Source organism: Grampus griseus, assembly GCF_964374135.1.
Source record: "Grampus griseus genome assembly, chromosome: 9".
NCBI classification, from domain to species: domain Eukaryota; kingdom Metazoa; phylum Chordata; class Mammalia; order Artiodactyla; family Delphinidae; genus Grampus; species Grampus griseus.
The window spans coordinates 21853494-21878274 of record NC_139003.1 but is presented as its reverse complement, the minus strand read 5'-3'; the positions used below and the strand labels follow the sequence as shown (position 1 = coordinate 21878274).

Sequence of the window (24781 nt, the reverse complement as noted above, 5' to 3'; positions counted from 1 at the left end):
CTCCGGAAGCCCGCGTGCCTAAAGCCCGTGCTCCGCAACAAGAGAGGCCACTGCAATGAGAGGCCTGCACATCACAACAAAGAGTAGCCCCTGCTTGCTGCAACTAGAGAAAGCCCGCGAGCAAGCAATGAAGACCCAGTGCAGCCAAAAATAAATAAATAAAATTAATTAATTAAAAAAAAAAGACCCCACCCCTTTGCTCCAAGCAAATGAGCTTTGAGCATATTTTAAAATTTTACATTTAAAATTTTCACATACAAATTTTAAAGTGAACAGTAAAGATAAAAAGCTTAAGGACTCATTTCCATAGAAGAAATAGAGAAAGTTACCAAAGAACTATTTCACAAAATGGTTTCTAGGAAATTTTTACCGCAACTTTAAAGACCAGTGTCAAGAAGTAAAAAGAGTGTGAAATTTTACCCTACTTGCAAGCTAACAGGTTAGACTGCTACAATTTCATGGATGCTAGAAGAATACACAAGAATCCTGGATCAGAGATGAAAGACAGTTATTTAATGACAGCAGAAGCAGTAGCCAGGATATCAGCATTTGGGGGTCAGTTTCCTAAGCCCCAGTTACCATAGGACAATGCAAAAAGGGCCAGATAATACTTGAGCCCACAGTAGGCTGCATTACAGGAGATTTTGAGATATGGAACTTGAATATTTTACAGTGGGCAGTAAGCATGCCAGTCCTCTATTCAGAAGGGAAACATTACCTTTATTATACTAGGCAATAAGCATGTTTGCTTTTTGCTCTAGAGGCAGGACTAGCTGTATCTTCTAGGGCTGTATGGAAACCGGCCATTTACTACTTTTAGGGAGATGCTGTATCTTTTGAGACTGGAAGAGATCTTGCACTACACAAAGGGGACAAAACTGGTACAGTAGGAAACAAAGGGCAGTTAGTGCCTAATTTGCCGGGTGTGCAGAAATGCAAGAAATTTATGGAAGACTGGAGAACTGTCTGCCAACCAGATAGTCCCAAATCTATATATGTTGTTTCAGAGCATAGAAAATGAAAGAAAACATCCACAATCTTTTATGAAGCATTGATATATAAACCTAATAAAGATGGTATACATACAAAAAGAAAAATTACAGATGGAAATCATTTATGAACATTGATGCAAAAATTCTAAGTGATACATTAGCTAACAGACTCCAACACTACAGTAAGAAAAGAATACGCCATGATGAAATGGAATTTATACTAAGAATGCAAGAATGATTCAACATTAGAAAATGAATATCATTCATCAATATTAATGAGTCTGAGGAGAAAAATCATGACTATATCCATAGATGCTGAAAAACCTTTGATAAAATCCAACAGTCATTCCTAATAAAAATTCTTAAAAAAATAAAACAGGAATGGACAGGCACTTCCATTTTACACACACACACACACACACACACACACACACACACCCCTCCCTCAATCGTACTGCCAGCATATTACTTAATAGGGAACCCCAAGAGTCATTTACTTTAAGGTCAGAAACAAAACAAGGATGCTATTGTCTCAACTGTTATTTGCCATTATTCCAGCACTATTAGCCAATGCAATTAGATAGGAGAAAACAATTAGAGGAATAAGAATTAGAAACTAAAAGACAAAACTATCTTTATTTACAGATGATATAACAGTATATCATGGAAACCCTAGAGAATTTATGATAAAACTAACTCAATAAAATAATTCAGCAAGGTAGCAGGCTGTAAAGTTAAAAAGCAAAGATAATACTATTCATATACACAAATAATAACTAGTTAGAAAACACAATGAGTAAAAAAAGATTTATAACAGCAACAATAAAGTACATAAAAGAATTTTTAAAACATTCAAATCTAATATAAAAAATACTATAAAATATTCATGAAAGGCACAAAAGTAGACTTGAACAAATTAAGAAATATCCCTTTTCTTCATTAGGATATCTCAACATCATTAAGATATTTGTTCTCCCCTAAGAAAACTTATAAATTTAACGTGATCCCAATAAAAATGCCAATGAGTTTTTTTTGTTTGTTCATTTTGTGTTTTTTTGCCGCACCATGCAGCATGTGGGATCTTAGTTCCCTGACCAGGGATCAAACCCACGCCCACTACAGCAGAAGCACAGAGTCTTAACTACTGGACTGCAGTAGTTAAGTTACTGGACTGAAGTCCCGAGATTTTTTTAAAATGAAGCTAGACAAGTTAATACTAAAATTCATAAGGAAATATAAACATGTAAGAACAGCTAGGGAAACAATGAAAATAAAGGGCTATGAGAGGAGACTCACAGATATTCAAACATCCTTACAAAGCTTCTATATTTAAAATAGTGTGTAGTACTGATGCATGAATAGGTAAAGAGAACAAAAGAACAGAATAGAAAGCCCCCAAATAGACCCAAGTACATATGGAACTTTAGTATATGATAAAGGTAATATCTCAAATACTGGACAAAGACAGACCTTTAAATAAAATTTGGGGGGTGCAACTGGATAGTCACTGGAAAAGGATAAGATTAGATCCACTTCTCATTTTACATACAATAATAAAATCCAATGGATCAGAGATTTACATGTAAAACATGAAAATATACATATACTAGAAGAAAACATGGGTGAATTCTTACACCCATTCAGATTCTATAGTCTGAAGGGAAAGGCTTTCTAACTATTACTCAAAGGCCCAATGTAATAAAAGAAAAGATCAACAAAAGAAGATGTGGCACATATATACAATGGAATATTACTCAGCCATAAAAAGAAATGAAATTGAGTTATCTGTAGTGAGGTGGATGGACCTAGAGTCTGTCATACAGAGTGAAGTAAGTCAGAAAGAGAAAAATAAATACTGTATGCTAACACATATATATGGAATCTAAAAAAGAAAAGTGGTCATGAAGAACCATGACAGGGCAGGGGCAGGACAGGAAAAGATGCAGACCTACTAGAGAATGGACTTGAGGACACAGGGAGGGGGAAGGGTAAGCTGGGACAAAGTGAGAGAGTGGCATGGACATATATACACTACTAAATGTAAAACCGATAGCTAGTGGGAAGCAGCCACATAGCACAGGGAGATCAACTTGGTGCTTTGTGACCACCTAGAGGGGTGGGATAGGGAGGGAGACACAAGAGGGAAGAGATATGGAGATATATGTATATATATAGCTGATTCACTTTGTTATAAAGCAGAAACTAACACAACGTTGTAAAGCAATTATACTCCAATAAAGATGTTAAAAAAAAAAAGATCAACAAATTTGACTACATAAAAATTAAAAACTTGTGCATGACAAAAGACATCATAAGGAAAGTCAAAAGACAAATGACAAACTGGGAGAAAATATCATAACACATTTCACAGATGAAGAATAAATATCCCTAATATACAAAAAACTTTAACTGAGGAAACAAAAGACCAAAAATCTTATAGAAAATGGGAAAAAGATGTGAGCAGACAATATTAAAAAAGAGATATTAAATGATCTTTAAAAATATGCAAAAATGTTTACCTTCCCTCATCATAAAACAAATTCAAATTAAAACTACACTGAGACATCCTTTCTCACCCAACTGATTGGAAAAACTTCAAAATACAATATATGTACTCTATTGGTAAGGCTATGGGGAAACTGGCACTCTTTCGCACTCCTGGTAGAATTTAACATTCTCTACAAAACTACATATTTATTTACCTTTCAATCTAGTATATGAACTTCTAGGAATTTACCCTGAGGACACACCTCCAAAATTTCAAGAAAACACATGCAGAAAGTTATCCACTGCAGCATTATTTGTAATCACAAAATACTGCAGACTATCTAAACATCCAAGCATAGGAGATTCATTCAATAAACTATATTACAAAATGACCTTCATAACCTCCCAAGGTTTCCCAAAGATTCAAAATGTCTACTTGAATATACAGGCTACATTTGTTTTTTAAAAGTAGATAAATACAAGAAAAGAGTAGAGTCAGCTATACCTCTTGACTGAGAATTAAATAAAAATGAAGGAATAATATCTTTTTACTTTAATTCTTCTAACTGAAATTTATTGCTATTTTGATTATCTCTGACACATCCTCACCAGTTCTCTTCAACACTGTATTGGAAGTCCCAGTCATTTTAATAAGGCAAGAAAAAGAAAGGAAAGGTATTTGGATTGGAAATGAAGTAAAAATGTCTCCATTCATAGATAACATGACTATTTATATGGACAATCCTAAGGAATGCATATAACAACTACTAGAACCAATAAGGGGACTCAGCAAGGATACCGAATTATGGGAGAGTTAAAAAACAAAAAAGAATTTTTTTTTTTTTTTGCGGTATGCGGGCCTCTCACTGTTGTGGCCTCTCCCATTGCGGAGCACAGGCTCCGGACGCACAGGCTCCGGACGCGCAGGCTCAGCAGCCATGGCTCATGGGCCTAGCCGCTCTACAGCATGTGGGATCTTCCCGGACCAGGGCATGAACCTGTGTCCCCCTGCATGGGCAGGTGGACTCTCAACCACTGCACCACCAGGGAAGCCCCAGAAAAGTATTTTTAATATACTAGTAGCAAACAATGAAATAGAAATGTTAATAAAATGGAATTTAAAAAGCATAAAATATTTATACATAAATTTAACAAAAGACGTGCAAGACCTCTAGAATAAATGCTGTAAAACACTGCTCAGGGAAAACAAAGAAAACCTAAATAAAGGGAGAGGTACACTATATTCATAAACTGGAAGAATAAATAATATTAAGCTATCAATTCTCCTCAAATTGATTATAGATTCAACACAACCCCCATCACAATCCTAGAAGGCTTTGTTTTACAGAAATTATAAGCTGGTTCTAAATTGTATATGGAAATAGGAACTAGAATATTAAAAAAAAGAAGGACAAAGTTGGAAGACCACACATTTAAGAGGTACCATAAAGCTACATTAATCGATACAGTGAGGTACTGGCATAGAATTGACAAATAGTTCGATAGAATGTGATATGGATCCCAGAAATACACCTACAATTATATGGTTATCTGCTTTTTAGACAAAGATGCCAAGGCACACCAATGGGGAAAGAGAAGTGTTTTAAACAAATTATGCTAGAATGAGTGGAAATCAGTATGGAAAAAAACTGAACTTATCACACACAAATATTAATTCAAGTTGGATCACAGACCAAAATGTAAAACCTAAAACTGTAAAACATTTACAATAAAACATAGGAAAATATCTTTAAGACTTGGAAATAGACAAAAGATTTTTAGGACACAGGAAACAATAACTGTGAAGGAAAAAAATTAATAAATTAGACTTCATAAAAATTTAAAACTTCTGCTCATCAAAAGACACTGTTAAGAAACGAAATAGGAAAAAAAAAAAAAAAAGAAACGAAATAGGGAACTGAAACAAGATGGCGGAGTAGAAGGACATGCACTTACTGCCTCTTGTGAGAACACCAGAATCACAACTAGCTGCTGGACAATCACTGACAGGAAGACACTGGAACTCACCAAGATAACCCACATCCAAAGACAAAGGAGAAGCCACAATGAGATGGTAGGAGGGGCGCAATCACAGTAAAATCAAATCCCATAACTGCTGGGTGGGTGACTCACAGACTGGAGAACACTTAAACCACAGAAGTCCACCAACTGAAGTGAAGGTTCTGAGCCCCATGTCAGGCTTCCCAACCTGGGGGTCTGGCAATGGGACGAGGAATTCCCAGAGAATCAGACTTTGAAAGCTAGTGGGATTTGACTGCAGGACTTTGACAGGACTGGGGGAAACAGAGACTCCACTCTTGGAGGGCACACACAAAGTAGTGTGTGCATCGGGACCCAGGAGAAGGAGCCTGGGTCTTAGACAGCCTCATCTACCACAGGGCAGACAGGAGAAGCAAGAAGAACTACAATCCTGCAGCCTGTGGAACAAAAACCACATTCACAGAAAGATACACAAGATGAAAAGGCAGAGCGCTATGTACCAGATGAAGGGACAAGATAAAACCCAAGAAAAACAACTAAATTAAGTGGAGATAGGCAACCTTCCAGAAAAAGAACTCAGAGTAATGATAGTGAAGATGATCCAGGTCCTCGGAAAAACAATGGAGGCAAAGATGGAGAAGATGCAAGAAATGTTTAACAAAGACCTAGAAAAATTAAAGAACAAACAAACAGAGATGAACAATACAATAACTGAAATGAAAACTACACAAGAAGGAATCAATAACAGAATAACTGAGGCAGAAGAACGGATAAGTGACCTGGAAGACAGAATGGTGGAATTCACTGCTGCAAAACAGAATAAAGTAAAAAGAATGAAAAGAAATGAAGACAGCCTAAGAGACCTCTGGGACAACATTAAACGCAACAACATTCGCATTATAGGGGTCCCAGAAGGAGAAGAGAGAAAGGACCAGAGAAAATATTTGAAGAGATAATAGTTGAAAACTTCCCTAACAAGGGAAAGGAAATAGCCACCCAAGTCCAGGAAGCACAGAGAATCCCAGGCAGGATAAACCCAAAGAAAAACATGCTGAGACACATAGTAATCAAATTGGCAAAAATTAAAGACAAAGAAAAATTACTGAAAGCAGCAAGGGAAAAATGACAAATAACATACAAGGGAACTCCCATAAGGTTAACAGCTGATTTCTCAGCAGAAACTCTACAAGCCAGAAGGGAGTGGCATGATATACTTAAAGTGATGAAAGGGAAGAACCTACAACCAAGATTACTCTACCCTGCAAGGGTCTCATTCAGATTCCATGGAGAAATTAAAACGTTTACAGATAAGCAAAAGCTGAGAGAATTCAGCACCACCAAACCAGCTCTACAACAAATGCTAAAGGAACTTCTCTAAGTGGGAAACAAAAGAGGAGAAAAGGACCTACAAAAACAAACCCAAAACAATCAAGAAAATGGTCATAGGAACATACATATCAATAATTACCTTAAATGTGAATGGATTAAATGCTCCAACCAAAAGACACAGGCTTGCTGAATGGATACAGAAACAAGACCCATATATATGCTGTCTACAAGAGACCACTTCAGACCTAGGGACACATACAGATTGAAAGTGAGGGAATGGAAAAAGATATTCCATGCAAATGTAAATCAAAAGAAAGCTGGAGTAGCAATACTCATATCAGATAAAAGACTTTAAGAATGTTACAAGAGACAAGGAAGGACACAACATAATGATCAAGGGATCAATCCAAGAAGAAGATATAACAATTATATATGCACCCAACATAGGAGCACCTCAATACATAAGGCAACTGCTAACAGCTATAAAAGAGGAAATCGACAGTAACACAATAATAGGGGGGGACTTTAACACCTCACTTACACCAATGGACAGATCATCCAAAATGAAAATAAATAAGGAAACAGAAGCTTTAAGTGACACAATAGACCAGATAGATTTAATTGATATTTATAGGACATTCCATCCAAAAACAGCAGATTACACTTTCTTCTCAAGTGCACACAGAACATTCTCCAGGATAGATCACATCCTGGGTCACAAATCAAGCCTCAGTAAATTTAAGAATATTGAAATCATACCAAGCATCTTTTCTGACCACAACGCTATGATATTAGAATTATAGGGAAAAAATGTAAAAAACACAAACACACAGAGGCTAAACGATACGTTACTAAATAACCAAGAGATCACTGAAGAAATCAGAGGAAATCAAAAAATACCTAGAGACAAATGACAATGAAAACACGATGATCCAAAACCTATGGGATGCAGCAAAAGCAGTTCTAAGAGGGAAGTTTATAGCTACACAAGCCTACCTCAAGAAACAAGAAAAATCTCAAAAAAGCAATCTCACCTTACACCTAAAGGAACTAGAGAAAGAAGAATAAACAAAACCCAAAGTTCGCAGAAGGAAAGAAACCATAAAGATCAGAGCAGAAATAAATGAAGTAGAAACAAAGAAAACAGTAGCAAAGATCAATAAAACTAAAAGCTGGTTCTTTGAGAAGATAAACAAAATAGATAAACCATTAGCCAGACTCATCAAGAAAAAGAGCGAGAGGACTCAAATCAATAAAATTAGAAATGAAAAAGGAGAAGTTACAACAGACACCACAGAAATACAAAGCATCCTAAGAGACTACTACAAGTAACTCTATGCCAATGAAATGGACAACCTGGAAGAAATGGACAAATTCTTAGAAAGATATAACCTTCCAAGACTGAACCAGAAAGAAACAGAAAATATAAAAAGACCAATCCCAAGTAATGAAATTGAAACTGTGATTAAAAATCTTCCAACAAGCAAAAGTCCTGGACCAGATGGCTTCACAGGTGAATTCTATCAAACATTTAGAGAAGAGCTAACACCCATCCTTCTCAAACTCTTCCAAAAAATTGCAAAGGAGGGAACACTCCCAAACTCATTCTGGGAGGCCACCATCACCCTGATACCAAAACCAGACAAAGATACTACAAAAAAAGATACTACAAAAAAAGAAAATTACAGACCAATATCACTGATGAACATAGATGCAAAAATCCTCAACAAAATACTAGCAAACAGAATCCAACAACACATTAAAAGGATCATACACCATGATCAAGTGGGATTTATCCCAGGGATTCAAGGATTCTTCAATATATGCAAATCAATCAATGTGATACACCATATTAACAAATTGAAGAATAAAAACCATATGATCATCTCAATAGATGCAGAAAAAGCTTTTGACAAAATTCAATACCCATTTATGATAAAAACTCTCCAGAAAGGGCATAGAGGGAACCTACCTCAATATAATAAAGGCCATATATGACAAACCCACAGCAAACATCATTCTCAATGGTGAAACACTGAAAGCATTTCCTCTAAGATCAGGAATAAGACAAGGATGTCCACTCTCACCACTATTATTCAACATAGCTTTGGAAGTCCTAGCCACGGCAATCAGAGAAGAAAAAGAAATAAAAGGAATACAAATTGGAAAAGAAGAAGTAAAACTGTCACTGTTTGCAGATGACATGATACTATACATAGAGAATCCTAAAAATGCCACCAGAAAACTACTAGAGCTAATCAATGAATTTGGTAAAGTTGCAAGATACAAAATTAATGCACAGAAATCTCTTGCATTCGTATACACTAATGATGAAAAATCTGAAAGAGAAATTAAGGAAACACTCCCACTTACCATTGCAACATAAAGAATAAAATACCTAGGAATAAACCTACCTAGGGAGACAGAAGACCTGTATGCAGAAAACTATAAGACACTGATGAAAGAAATTAAAGATGATACATACAGATGGTGAGACATACCATGTTCTTGGATTGGAAGAATCAATATTGTGAAAATGACTATACTACCTAAACCAATCTACAGATTCAATGCAATCCCTATCAAATTACCAATGGCATTTTTTACGTAACTAGAACAAAGTAATCTTAAAATTTGTATGGAGACACAAAAGACCCCGAATAGCCAAAGCAGTCTTGAGGGGAAAAAACGGAGCTGGAGGAATCGAACTCCCTGACTTCAGACTATACTACAAAGCTAGAGTAATCAAGACAATATGGTACTGGCACAAGAAAAGAAACATAGATCAATGGAACAAGACAGAAAGCCCAGAGATAAACCCATGCACCTATGGTCAACTAACCTATGACAAAGGAGGCAAGGATATACAATGGAGAAAAGACAGTCTCTTCAATAAGTGCTGCTGGGGAAACTGGACAGCTACATGTAAAAGAATGAAATTAGAACACTCCCTAACACCATACACAAAAATAAACTCAAAATGGATTCGAGACCTAAATGTAAGACCGGACACTATAAAACTCTTAGAGGAAAACATAGGAAGAACACTCTTTGACTTAAATCACAGCAAGATCTTTTTGGATCTCCCTCCTAGAGTAATGGAAATAAAAACAAAAATAAACAAATGGGACCTAATGAAACTTCAAAGCTTTTGCACAGCAAAGGAAACCATAAACAAGATGAATAAACAACCCTGAGAATGGGAGAAAATATTTGCAAATGAAGCAACGGACAAAGGATTAATCTCCAAAATATATAAACAGCTCATATTAAAAAAACAAACACTCAATCCAAAATGGGCAGAAGACCTAAATAGACCTTTCTCCAAAAAAGACATACAGATGGCCAAGAAGCGCATGAAAAGCTGTTCATCACTAATTATTAGAGAAATGCAAATCAAAACTACAGTGAGATATCACCTCACACCAGTTAGAATGCGCATTATCAGAAAATCTACAAAGAACAAATGCTGGAGAGGGTGTGGAGAAAAGGGAGCCCTCTTGCACTGTTGGTGGGAATGTAAATTGATACGGCCACTATGGAGAACAGTATGGAGGTTCCTTAAAATACTAAAACTAGAATTACCATATGATCCAGCAATCCCACTACTGGGCATATACCCAGAGAAAACCATAATTCAAAAAGACACATGCACCCCAATGTTCATTGCAGCACTGTTTACAATAGCCAGGTTATGGAATCAACCTAAATGCCCATCTACAGAGGAACGGATAAAGAAGATGTGGTACATATATACAATGGAATATTACTCAGCCATAAAAAGGAATGAAATTGGGTCATTTGTTGAGCCGTGGATGGATCTAGAGAGTGTCATACAGAGTGAAGTAAGTCAGAAAGAGAAAAACAAATATCGTTTATTAACGCATATATGTGGAACCTAGAAAAATGGTACAGATGAACCAGTTTGCAGGGTAGAAATTAGAGAACAAACGTATGGACACCAAAGGGGGAAAGCCGTGGGGGGGTGGGGGGGTGGTGTGATAAATTGGGTGATTGGGATTGACACGTATACACTGGTGTGTATAAAACTGATGACTAATAAAACCTGCTGTATTAAAAAAAATGTGCCTTCTTGATAAAATGTTTAAAATAAAAAAAGAAAAAATTGTCTTGTGTAAAGAAATACTTATTTGAAGTTCACAATTAACTTCAGTTTTAATTATTTTCCTTTTTAAAGTTCAAAATATATTTTTATATTGTTAATTTTAAAATAGTATGCATAGTATGATTACATTTCTCTTAATTTTTTTCTGAATATATCTAGCTATTCATTTACCCAACTGCACATATACAGAGCTATATTTGGAATCATGTTTAACAAATATCATAAAGTTGTTCTGGGGTACTGAGATTGTGGATAATTTGTAGCTGTTTTTTAAGTGATTTATTTATATTCTTCATATATATGTCATGTACATCTCTATTTTTAATAAGATTTATATTTTTAAAAAGCAAATAAAATTTATTGAAATTAAAAAAAAAAAGAAATGAAATAGGTAAGCCAGAGACTGGGAGAAAACATGCTCATATTTAAACTCTTACCTTGAACTCATCTGAGATTTCAGACACAAAGGATGATATCTGCTTCATGAGCCTGTCCACACTGCTCTCACTTCCTGTTTTGAGGAGTGTAGTAATGGCCAGTGTAGCAATGCTTCTGTTTGAGTCTGTGATCAAGTTTTCTAAGTCCAGATTGCAGGCAGTAACAGCAGAGGGGTGCTTCATTGCCACCTGGCCAAAGGGCATGGAAAAAATTCAGCAAATTGCTACTGATAAAGACCAGAACTTTAAAAAATAAAAGAAGACGAAAATAGAAAAATTTTTTTAAATGGAATTTTATTTCCCCTATTTGTAACTTCTGTTTGGGCCTCCCCTTATAATATGATCATCACCGTTAATTATACAGTTGTGCAAAACCAGAATCAGGAATTTAAAAGTTTCCCTTTTTTTTTCACAACTCACACATACACACTGTATTTTCTTTTTACAAGAGATAAATAAACTGACACCAAGCATTGTAAATGGATGACCACAACAAAAGCAACAATGATTGCAATTACCAAACATGAAACACACTCATACTATGTCATAATATTGACATTCAGTCCAGTAATCCTCCACTGTAACAGCTCCTTTACTTTGCAGTGAAAATTGATTTGTGTATTTTTTGCCTCTGAATCCTTGTGGGATTTTTTTATTATTATTCAAACAGAAAGTCACAAAAATTATAATCATCCTCTTCAGTTCACTCAGCCCCATGTAATTAATTTTTTTACCTTGATCTTGTTAGCACTTTTATGAATTCATAAGTTTTCCATTAGGGTTCTGAAAATGCTTATTCATTCAGTTCAGCAGTATAGTCAGTTACCAGAAACCTGTACTTGTCAGAGTCTTCTCCATGAATTCCTTGAAGGTGAAACTCTTTTATAGGAACATGTTTGTGAAAGCATCAGAGTACACCCAGAACTGTCTGTAAATGACAAAAGACTTAAAAATGACCACGGTTGGGGCTTCCCTGGTGGCGCACTGGTTGAGAATCTGCCTGCTAATGCAGGGGACACGGGTTCGAGCCCTGGTCTGGGAAGACCCCACATGCCGCGGAGCAACTAGGCCCGTGAGCCACAACTACTGATCCTGCGCGTCTGGAGTCTGTGCTCCACAACAAGAGAGGCCGCGATAGTGAGAGGCCCACGTACCGCAATGAAGAGTGGCCCCCGCTTGCCACAACTAGAGAAAGCCCTCGCACAGAAATGAAGACACAACACAGCTAAAATTAATAAATAAATTTTTTTAAATGACCACGGTTAAAGATTTGATGAAAGTTCATAATAATGCAATTGACAAGGAAATTTAGTTATTTCTGAGATACACATTTTAAAGTAATAACTAGAATTATGACTTATAACATTATACCAGAACATAAGATTTTTAGAAATTTCATGTAATATTTGAAACATTTATATTAACATATTTCCATACAAATAACCCAAAGAAAGTTTAGTATTACTTGTTTTTCTATTTGTTTCTTTGTTTTTTTATACTGCAGGTTCTTATTAGTCATCAATTTTATACACATCAGTGTATACATGTCAATCCGAATCGCCCAATTCAGCACACCACCATCCCCACCCCACCGCAGTTCTCCCCCCTTGGTTTCCATGTTTGTTCTCTACATCTGTGTCTCAACTTCTACCCTGCAAACCAGATCATCTGTACCATTTTTCTAGGTTCCACATATATGCGTTAATATACGATGTTTTTCTCTTTCTCACTTACTTCACTCTCTAGACAGTCTCTAGATCCATCCACGTCTCAACAAATGACTCAATTTTGTTCCTTTTTATGGCTGAGTAATATTCCATTGTGTATATGTACATCTTCTTTATCCATTCCTCTGTAGATGGGCATTTAGGTTGCTTCCATGCCTGGCTATTATAAACAGTGCTGCCATAAACATTGGGGTGCATGTGTCTTTTTGAATTATGGTTTTCTCTGGGTATATGCCCAGTAGTGGGATTGCCAGATCATATGGTAATTCTAGTTTTAGTTTTTTAAGGAACCTCCATACTGTTCTCCATAGTGTCTGTATCAATTTACATTCCCACCAACAGTGCAAGAGGGCTCCCTTTTCTCCACACCCTCTCCAGCATTTGCTGTTTGTATATTTTCTGATTATGCACGTTCGAACTGGTGTGAGGTGATTTGCATTTCTCTAATAATTAGTGATGAGCAGCTTTTCATGTGCTCCTTGGCCATGTGTATGTCTCCTTTGGAGAAAGGTCTATTTAGGCCTTCTGCCCATTTTTGGATTGGGTTGTTTGTTTCTTTAATATTGAGCTGCATGAGCTGTTTATAAATCTTGGAGATTAATCCTTTGTCCATTGATTCGTTTGTGAATATTTTCTCCCATTCTGAGGTTGTCTTTTCGTCTTGTTTATGGTTTCCTTTACTGTACAAAAAGCTTTCTAGTTTCATTAGGTGCCATTTGATTACTTTTGTGCTTATTTCCATTACTCTAGGACGTGGATCAAAAAAGATCTTGCTATGATTTATGTCAAAGAGTGTTCTTCCTATGTTTTCCTCTAAAGAGTTTTATAGTGTCCGGTCTTACATTTAGGTCTCTAATCCATTTTTTTTTTTTTTTTTTTTTTTTTGCGGTACACGGGCCTCTCACTGTTGTGGCCTCTCCCATTGCGGAGCACAGGCCCTGGATGTGCAGGCTCAGCAGCCATGGCTAACGGGTCCAGCCGCTCTGTGGCATGTGAGATCCTCCCGGACCAGGGCATGAACCCATGTCCCCTGCAGAGGCAGTCAGACTCTCAACCACTGCACCACCAGGGAAGACCTTGAATCCATTTTGTGTTTATTTTTGTGTATGGTGTTAGGGAGTGTTCTAATTTCATTCTTTTACATGTAGCTGTCCAGTTTCCCCAGCAGCACTTATTGAAGAGACTGTCTTTTCTCCATTGTATATCCTTGCCTCCTTTGTCATAGGTTAGTTGACCATAGGTGTGTGGGTTTATCTCTGGGCTTTCTATCTTGTTCCATTGATCTATGTTTCTTTTCTTGTGCCAGTACCATATTGTCTTGATTACTGTAGCTTCGTAGTATAGTCTGAAGTCAGGGAGTCTGATTCCTCCAGCTCTGTTGTTTTCCCTCAAGACTGCTTTGGCTATTCAGGGTCTTTTGTGTCTCCACAAATTTTAAGTTTACTTTGTTCTAGTTATGTAAAAAATGCCATTGGTAATTTGATAGGGATTGCATTGAATCTGTAGATTGCTTTGGGTAGTACAGTCATTTTCACAATATTGATTCTTCCAATCCAAGAACATGGTATATCTCACCATCTGTATGTATCATCTTTAATTTCTTTCATCACTGTCTTATAGTTTTCTGCATACAGGTCTTCTGTCTCCCTAGGTAGGTTTATTCCTAGGTATTTTATTCTTTATGTTGCAATGGTAAGTGGGAGTGTTTCCTTAATTTCTCTTTCAGATTTTTCATCATTAGTGAATACGAATGCAAGAGATTTCTGTGCATTAATTTTGTATCTTGCAACTTTACCAAATTCATTGATTAGCTCTAGTAGTTTTCTGGTGGCATTTTTAGGATTCTCTATGTATAGTATCATGTCATCTGCAAACAGTGACAGTTTTACTTCTTCTTTTCCAATTTGTATTCCTTTTATTTCTTTTTCTTCTCTGATTGCCGTGGCTAGGACTTCCAAAGCTATGTTGAATAATAGTGGTGAGAGTGGACATCCTTGTCTTATTCCTGATCTTAGAGGAAATGCTTTCAGTGTTTCACCATTGAGAATGATGTTTGCTGTGGGTTTGTCATATATGGCCTTTATTATATTGAGGTAGGTTCCCTCTATGCCCTTTCTGGAGAGTTTTTATCATAAATGGGTGTTGAATTTTGTCAAAAGCTTTTTCTGCATCTATTGAGATGATCATATGGTTTTTATTCTTCAATTTGTTAATATGGTGTATCACATTGATTGATTTGCATATATTGAAGAATCCTTGAATCCCTGGGATAAATCCCACTTGATCATGGTGTATGATCCTTTTAATGTGTTGTTGGATTCTGTTTGCTAGTATTTTGTTGAGGATTTTTGCATCTATGTTCATCAGTGATATTGGTCTGTAATTTTCTTTTTTTGTAGTATCTTTGTCTGGTTTTGGTATCAGGGTGATGGTGGCCTCCCAGAATGAGTTTGGGAGTGTTCCCTCCTTTGCAATTTTTTGGAAGAGTTTGAGAAGGATGGGTGTTAGCTCTTCTCTAAATGTTTGATAGAATTCACCTGTGAAGCCATCTGGTCCAGGAGTTTTGTTTCTTGGAAGATTTTTTTTTTTTTTTTTGCAGTAGGTGGGCCTCTCATTGTTGTGGCCTTTCCCGTTGCGGAGCACAGGCTCTGGACATGCAGGCTCAGCAGCCATGGCTCACGGCCCAGCTGCTCCGCGGCACGTGGGATCTTCCTGGACCGAGGCACAAACCTGTGTCCCCTACATCGGCAGGTGGATTCTCAACCACTGCGCCACCAGGGAAGCCATGTTGGAAGATTTTTAATCACAGTTTCAATTTCATTACTTGTGATTGGTCTTTTCATATTTTCTGTTTCTTCCTGGTTCAGTCTTGGAAGGTTATATCTTTCTAAGAATTTGTCCATTTCTTCCAGGTTGTCCATTACATTGGCATAGAGTTGCTTGTAGTAGTCTCTTAGGATGCTTTGTATTTCTGTGGTGTCTGTTGTAACTTCTCCTTTTTCATTTCTAATTTTATTGATTTGAGTCCTCTCGCTCTTTTTCTTGATGAATCTGGCTAATGGTTTATCTATTTTGTTTATCTTCTCAAAGAACCAGCTTTTAGTTTTACTGATCTTTGCTATTGTTTTCTTTGTTTCTACTTCATTTATTTCTGCTCTGATCTTTATGATTTCTTTCCTTCTGCGAACTTTGGGTTTTGTTTATTCTTCTTTCTCTAGTTCCTTTAGGTGTAAGGTGAGATTGCTTTTTTGAGATTTTTCTTGTTTCTTGAGGTAGGCTTGTGTAGCTATAAACTTCCCTCTTAGAACTGCTTTTGCTGCATCCCATAGGTTTTGGATCATCGTGTTTTCATTGTCATTTGTCTCTAGGTATTTTTTGATTTCCTCTGATTTCTTCAGTGAACTCTTGGTTATTTAGTAACGTATTGTTTAGCCTCTGTGTGTTTGTCTTTTTTACATTTTTGTCCCTGTAATTCATTTCTAGTATCATAGCACTGTGGTTAGAAAAGATGCTTGATATGATTTCAATATTCTTAAATTTACTGAGGCTTGATTTGTGACCCAGGATGTGATCTATCCTGGAGAATGTTCTGTGTGCACTTGAGAAGAAAGTGTAATCTTGCTGTTTTTGGATGGAATGTCCTATAAATATCGATTAAATCTATCTGGTCTATTGTGTCACTTAAAGCTTCTGTTTCCTTATTTATTTTCATTTTGGATGATCTGTCCATTGGTGTAAGTGAGGTGTTAAAGTCCCCCCCTATTATTGTGTTACTGTCGGTTTCTTCTTTTATAGCTGTTAGCAGTTGCCTTATGTATTGAGGTGCTCCTATGTTGGGTGCATATATAATTGTTATATCTTCTTCTTGGATTGATCCCTTGATCATTATGTTGTGTCCTTCCTTGTCTCTTGTAACATTCTTAAAGTCTTTTATCTGATATGAGTATTGCTACTCCAGCTTTCTTTTGATTTACATTTGCATGGAATATCTTTTTCCATCCCCTCACTTTCAGTTTGTATGTGTCCCTAGGTCTGAAGTGGGTCTCTTGTAGACAGCATATATATGGGTCTTGTTTCTGTATCCATTCAGCAAGCCTGTGTCTTTTGGTTGGAGCATTTAATCCATTCACATTTATGGTAATTATTGACATGTATGTTCCTATGACCATTTTCTTGTTTTGGGTTTGTTTTTGTAGGTCCTTTTCTCCTCTTTTGTTTCCCACTTAGAGAAGTTCCTTTAGCATTTGTTGTAGAGCTGGTTTGGTGGTGCTGAATTCTCTCAGCTTTTGCTTATCTGCAAACGTTTTAGTTTCTCCATCGAATCTGAATGAGATCCTTGCTGGTTAGTGTAATCTTGGTTGTAGGTTCTTCCCTTTCATCACTTTAAGTATATCATGCCACTCCCTTCTGGCTTGTAGAGTTTCTGCTGAGAAATCAGCTGTTAACCTTATGGGAGTTCCCTTGTATGTCATTTGTCATTTTTCCCTTGCTGCTTTCAGTAATTTTTCTTTGTCTGTAATTTTTGCCAATTTGATTACTATGTGTCTCAGCGTGTTTCTCCTTGGGTTTATCCTATATGGGACTCTCTGTGCTTTCTGGACTTGGGTGGCTATTTCCTTTCCCATGTTAGGAAAGTTTTCAACTATTATCTCTTCAAATATTTTCTCTGGTCCTTTCTCTCTTCTCCTTCTGGGACCCCTATAATGCGAATGTTGTTGCGTTTAATGTTGTCCCAGAGGTCTCTTAGGCTGTCTTCATTTCTTTCATTCTTTTTTCTTTATTCTGTTTTGCAGCAGTGAATTCCACCATTCTGTCTTCCAGGTCACTTATCTGTTCTTCTGCCTCAGTTATTCTGCTATCGACTCCTTCTAATGTAGTTTTCATTTCAGTTATTGTATTGTTCATCTGTTTGTTTGTTCTTTAATTCTTCTAGGTCTTTGTTAAACATTTCTTGCATCTTCTCAATCTTTGCCTCCATTGTTTTTCCGAGGTCCTGGATCATCTTCACTATCATTACTCTGAGTTCTTTTTCTCGAAGGTTGCCTATCTCCACTTCATTTAGTTGTTTTTCTTGGGTTTTATCTTGTTCCTTCATCTGGTACATAGCCCTCTGCCTTTTCATCTTGTGTATCTTTCTGTGAATGTGGTTTTTGTTCCACAGGCTGCAGGATTGTAGTTCTTCTTGCTTCTGCTCTCTGCCCTCTGGTGGATGAGGCTATCTAAGAGGCTTGATGGGAGGGACTGGTCAGAAATTTTAATTAAGGTAAATGGCTTTTTGGACAACATACGTTAAAAGGCAATTGTTTCAAGATGAATGTTTGTAATAAATAAGAAACGATATATCATTTGATAAGTGATTAACTGCTAGTTACAGTATAGCACAGCACTTTATCTTCCTAGGTTTCTATAACCTTTATAACAATATCATAGTCTGTCTTTTATTACAGTTGGCCTGTTCGTCCTTATAGTACATGTGTTCATGGTTATCTATTCTACTAGATTTTAGAATATCTGAGAGTAGGACCTAGAATGATAAACACTACTCGAAGACACTTAAATGTAATATCTCACCACTTACAAAACACTTCTGTATTTAAGCAAGCAAACTGCAACCAAACTGGATTGCTCACATGATAAAACATGTCTGTCATTGTCCTGCTTCTTTGCTTTTGTTGATGATGTTTGCCTCTCTGCCTAATCCAATACTGGTATAGAATCCTTTACCCATAATGCTAAAATTTTGAGAACTCAGCAAAGTATTGCCATCAGAATTCACTCAACAGCAAAAAATGACCCAAACTAATGTAAAACTAAGTCTTAATTTATTCCATGTAGTGAGGATAGTCATACGTATAAAGCAGAAATATTAACATGTCTAATGTGTCTAACTGCTCTAGGCCCAAAGGGGTTAGTATTAATATAAGAGATGGCACCATATTACCTCTCTAAAATTCTCAAAATACTGATTTCTAAGATACATCTGGTCCCAAGATTATAGATGATGGAATGTGGACCGATATCAACTCTTCAAAATACAATTCATATTGTTCTATAAAGCCTCCTTCCATGGCTGCTCTAAATTTCTCTCCTCCAGTTGTTAATACAATTAATTTAGTCGACCACATATTACACTAGACCATTATTCTACAACATTAAACTTGCATTTAAAATTTTTAGGGACTTCCCTGGTGGCACAATGGTTGGGACTTCGCACTCCCAATGCAGGGGGTCTAGGTTCGATCCCTGGTCAGGGAACTAGATCCCACATGCATGCCACAACTAAGAGTTCGCATGCCACAACTAGGAAGCCAGCGAGCCGCAACTAAGGAGCTGGTAAGCCACAACTAAGAAGCCTGCCTGCCGCAACTGAGACCCAGCACAGCCACATAAATATTTAAAAACATAAATAAATAAAATTTTTATAGTTATTTAATTCATTCTGTGTTTCTGCACTCTATCCTCTAGATTTATGCTGTCCAATATGGTAGCCAATAACCATATGTGACTACTAAGCCTTTGAAATGTGGTTATTCCAAACAGAGGTATGCTGTAAATACAAAATATACACCAGATATCAAAGACTTAGTATGAAAAAACAGAAGGTAAAATATATCTCTAATAATTTTATACTGATCATGTTGATAAATTTAATAAATGTTAGGGTAAATAAAATATATGTTTAAAATTAATCTCATCATAAAGAATTTAATGTGGTTACAATAAAATTTAAAATTGCATATGTGACTCACATAGTATTTCTATTGGATAGTGTTGCTATAGACCAACATTGTCCAAGAGAACTTCCTGTAATGATAGAAATATTCTGTATCTGCAGTGTCTAATATGATAGTCACTAACTACAGGTGGCTACTGAGCACATGAATAATAGTATAAAGGGCCATATCTAAAGCTGCAAATACAAGTGAGGTGCTACAGAAGTGAAGCCCATAAATCATATCTACTAACCTTGGACAGAAAGCCAAACGCTTCGTATTTACTGTTTCTCAATTGAACACTGATACAAGTCAATAGTTAGCAAAGGAACACCTACCTTGTTCAAGGTCCTCACAGCTGCATATCTCAAAGCTGGCTTAGGAGAACTACAGAAAAGCTGAAGAACTAGGAAAGAAAAAAGGTCACTGTGAACATAGCTCATTTCAACATATAGCATGTTTCTGAAAATATAGTACATGAAGAATCACATTCAAAATACGCATAAGGCAATTAGATGACAGCATCAAAAATTCACATGGGGCTTCCCTGGTGGCACAGTGGTTGAGAGTCTGCCTGCCGATGCAGGGGACACGGGTTTGTGCCCCGGTCCGGGAGGATTCCACATGCCGCGGAGCGGCTGGGCCCGTGAGCCATGGCCGCTGAGCATGCGTGTCCGGAGCCTGTGCTCCGCAATGGGAGAGGCCACAACAGTGAGAGGCCCGCGTACCGCAAAAAAAAAAGAAAAAAAAATTCACATGAAAAATACATCATCAAAAATAGAAAAAGTACTTTTTGTTGAGCTATAAAAACTTTAAATACAGGAAACAAAGTTTATTTTTTTTCCTAAAAAAGTTAATACACCCATTAATATCTGAATTTAAAGAGTAGGAATATTTATGGTTGTAAGAGCAAATGGGTTTTTTAAACATGGAGAACTGAAGGCATTAAAGTTACTTGTTTTCTAAGTAAAAACTTAAATTTTTTAATATGGGGAAATGATAACTTCAGAAAAAGAAATACAGTCACCCCTCCATATCTGCAGGGGACTGGACCCCAGACCTTCCAGGACCCCTAGCAGATGCCAAAATCTGGGGATGCTAAAGACCCTTCTATAAAATGGTGTAGCACAATCAGCCCTTGGTATCTGCAGGTTCCACATCTGAGGATTCAACCAACTGTGAATCGATTGGGTTGAATTGGTGGGATGTGGAACCCAAGGATATGGAGGTACAATTGTAACTAAAAAACAGCTAAAATAAACCATTTATGTATCAAAATGTAAAAACTACATATACAGAGCTAAGGTTCAATTACCTATTCTGTAGACCTATGGAACTTAAAACAAAAACATAAGAAAATAAACAAAAGCCAGTTATCAAATATACAACTAACCTGAAACAGCAGGTGCCAACTCCCTTGCAGTACAGTTAGGAAGATGGATGATAGCTGAAGCAGCTTCATAAATAACCATTTCATGTTTATTTCGCAAGCAGCTCTCAATGAAATCGAAGACTGGACTTTCATGGCTGACAATAAATATACACAGGCCATAATTAGATATCATAAAGAACAGAGGCAATGTGCATAGTGGCTAAAAGCACAGACAGGGGGACTTCCCTGGTGGCACAGTGGTTAAGATTCCATGCTCCCAATGCAGGGGGCCTGGGTTCAATCCCTGGTCAGGGAATTAGATCCCACATGCATGCCGCAACTGAGAGTTCATATGCTACAACTAAGGAGCCTGTGTGCTGCAACTTAGGAGCCAGTGAGCCGCAACTAACAAGCCCACAAGCTGCAACTAACAAGCCCACGAGCCGCAATTAAGACCTGGCGTGATGAAATAAATTTTTTTTTAAAAAAAAGCAAAGACAGAATGAGAAGCACTTTTGGAATTATGAATGAAGGACCTCTGAAAATACACTCCTCCATAAAAGCAATGAGAATACTGGTGTAAATTTTCAAAATCAACTTTTTCAGCACTCTAGAAGTTAGCTGAAGGATTGCAACAATCCCAGGAACATTTATTCAAGAGGAACAGCTGAATCTTCATAAGAACAGTAAGCTTTCTGGTATTGTAACTTGCTCTATTTCATACCCTCTTCCCAGCTTCATGGTAGCCTTGGAAACCAGGGCCTCAGAACCATACTAGCTATGAAAGCCAGCAGCCTAGTAGCCACTGAAGGAGGCAGATGAATTTGGAGCACCATCAAAAGCCCTGTTCCTGGAGCACTGTCACTACTTGACCTGAATGATGCTCCTTAAAAAAGCCCCATTCATGAAGCTAATGTTTTGGCCGCACTACACAGCATGTGGGATCTCAGTTCCCCAACCAGGGGTTAAGTCCATGCACTCTGCAGTGGAAGTGTGGAGTCCAAACCACTGGACCACCAGGGAATTCCCCGAAGCGAATTTTTATTTCATCTAACTCTGAGAACATTCAGTGAGGAAAGCCCTATCCCCAGGAGGTTTGTCTCCCAAAAAAACAGCAGCGATTGCTTAACACTGCAGTTGCCACAGGTACTAATTCTAGTTGGCGCAAACAAGAGTCTGGCCAAAAAAACTTAAAAAGAAAATTTAAGAAATGAGATGCCCATAAGGGGCTTTAATTTCTGACATATTCCTGGGGATCTAGGAGGCTGTGCAAACACCCAGGTAAGAGCTTACGGAGCTCTAGCCTCTCACCCATGCTTGACTGAGTTTCTGCACAATTAGGAAGGGAAGACTAGGCACAGTTATGCATACCCCAACACACAAAATGCCCACTGAAAAAAAGATGGGAGACATGTTGGTCAAAAGCATTTAAGAAAATCTGTCAAATCATCCGAAGACTCAGCTAACCAAGCAGACTTCAGTAGCCACACATGACAAAGAATAAGGACTGCAGAATTAGTCCAGGAAAGTCACTAAACAAACAATAACAAACAGCAACAAAAACAAACTCTGAGAATGGAAAAGGGGGAAATAAGATTGTCAGTTACCACAGTATATTAAATATCCAGTTTTTGACAAAAAGCTATGACACACAAAGAAATAGTGAGGTATGGCCCATATATAGTGGAAAAATGCAGTCAATAGAAATTATTCTTGAGGGAGCCCAGATGTTGGATGTACTAGGCAAAGCCTTTAAGTCAACTAATATAAATATGTTCAAAGAAGCAAAAGAAACCATATCTAAAGAATTAAAGGGAATTAAAAAGTTAAAGGCATGACAATCATGCCTCACCCAAGAGAGAGTATCAATAAAGAGGAAAAAATGAGTTGTTTGTTTTTTTTAAGGAACCAAATAGAAACTCTGGATTTGGAAAATGCATAACTAGAATAAAAATTTCAAATCTGCTCAGATAAAAGAACAAGTACCTACAATATGCTGCCTACAAGAGACTCACTTTAGGGCAAAAGTCACACATAGATTGAAAGTCAGGGGATGGAAAAAGATATTTCATGCAAATGGAAACAATAAGAAAGCAGGGGTAGCGATATTCATATCAGACAAAACAGACTTTAAAACAAAGTCCAAAAAGAAAGACAAAGAAGGACACTATATAATGATAAAGGGATTAATATAAGAAGAGGACATTACACTTGTTAACATATATATGCACCCAATGTAGGAACACCTAAATATACAAAATAAATACTAACAGACATAAAGGGAGAAATTGACAGGAATACAATAATAGTAGGAGACTTTAACACCCCACTGACATCAATGGACGATCTTTCAGACAGAAAATCAATAAGGCAAGAGAGATCCTAAATGACACAACAGAACAGATGTACTTAATTGGTATCTACAGGACACTTCATCCAAAAAAAACAAAAACAAAAAACAAACAAAATACACATTCTTTTCAAGTGCTCATGGAACATTCTCTAGGATAGACCACACACGAGGACACAAAACAAGCCTCAATGAATTTAAGAAGACAGAAATTATTTCAAGCATCTTTTCTGACCACAACAGTATCAAACTAGAAATCAACCACAGAAAGAAAAATGGGGAAAAAAAATCACACGGAGACTGAACAACATCCTACTAAAAAACCAATGAGTCAACAATGAAATCAAAGAGGAAATCAGAACATACCTCGAGACAAACGACAATGAAAACACAACCTTACAAAATCTATGCGATGCAGCAGAAATAGTTCAAAGAGGGAAATTCAGAGTGATACAGGCCTTTCTTGAGCAACAAGTAAAATCTCAAGCAAATAACCTAACCTACCACCTAAAAGAATTAGAAAAAAGAAAAATAAACAAAAACCAAAGTCATTAAAAGGAAGGAAATAATAAAGATCAGAGAGGAAATAAATAAAATAGAGATCAAAACAACAATAGAAAAGCTCGATAAAACCAAGAGCTGGTTTTTTTGAAAGGATAAACAAAATCAACAAACCTCTAGCCAGGCTAACAAGAAGAAAAGAGAGAAGACCCAAATAAACAAAATAAGAAATGAGAAATAACAACCAATACTGCAGAAATACAAAAAGTCATAAGAAAATACTATGAACAGTTATAAACCAACAAATTGAACAACCGAGAAGAAACAGAAAAGGTTTTAGAAACAGCCAGAATTGAATCAAGAAGAAACATAATTTGAACAGACCAATCACTAGAAGTGAAATAGAATCTGTAATAAAAAACAAACTAAAAAACTAAAAAAACTCCCCACAAACAAAATCCAGGACCAGATGGCTTAACTGGGGAATTCGACCAAACATACAAAGAGGAACGTATACCTATCCTTCTCAAATTATTCCAAAAGATTTAAGAGGAGGAAACACTCCCAAAGTCAGTTTATGCAGCCACCAACACCCTGATACCAAAAACAAAGACACTACAAAAAAAAGAAAATTACTGGCCAATATCTTTGACAAATAGAGATGCAAAAGTCCTCAACAAAATTTAAGCAAGCCAACTCCAACAACACATATAAAGGATCATACACCATGATCAAGTTGGATTCTT

The 24781-nt window shown here is 36.8% G+C and overlaps 1 protein-coding gene across 3 annotated transcripts in view; it reads right to left on the bottom strand.

Annotated features, from left to right (window-relative positions):
- The window catches only part of COPG2 (COPI coat complex subunit gamma 2), a 130791-nt gene that overhangs the window by 46396 nt on the left and 59614 nt on the right, over nt 1–24781 (bottom strand). For all 3 annotated transcript variants that reach the window (XM_082662549.1, XM_082662550.1, XM_082662551.1), the window contains 3 exons: nt 21206–21339; nt 20151–20218; nt 11373–11561 (listed from right to left, as the gene is read on the bottom strand). In XM_082662549.1, the coding sequence (XP_082518675.1) occupies nt 11373–11561; nt 20151–20218; nt 21206–21339 (391 nt within the window). The remainder of the gene's footprint in view (nt 1–11372; nt 11562–20150; nt 20219–21205; nt 21340–24781) is intronic.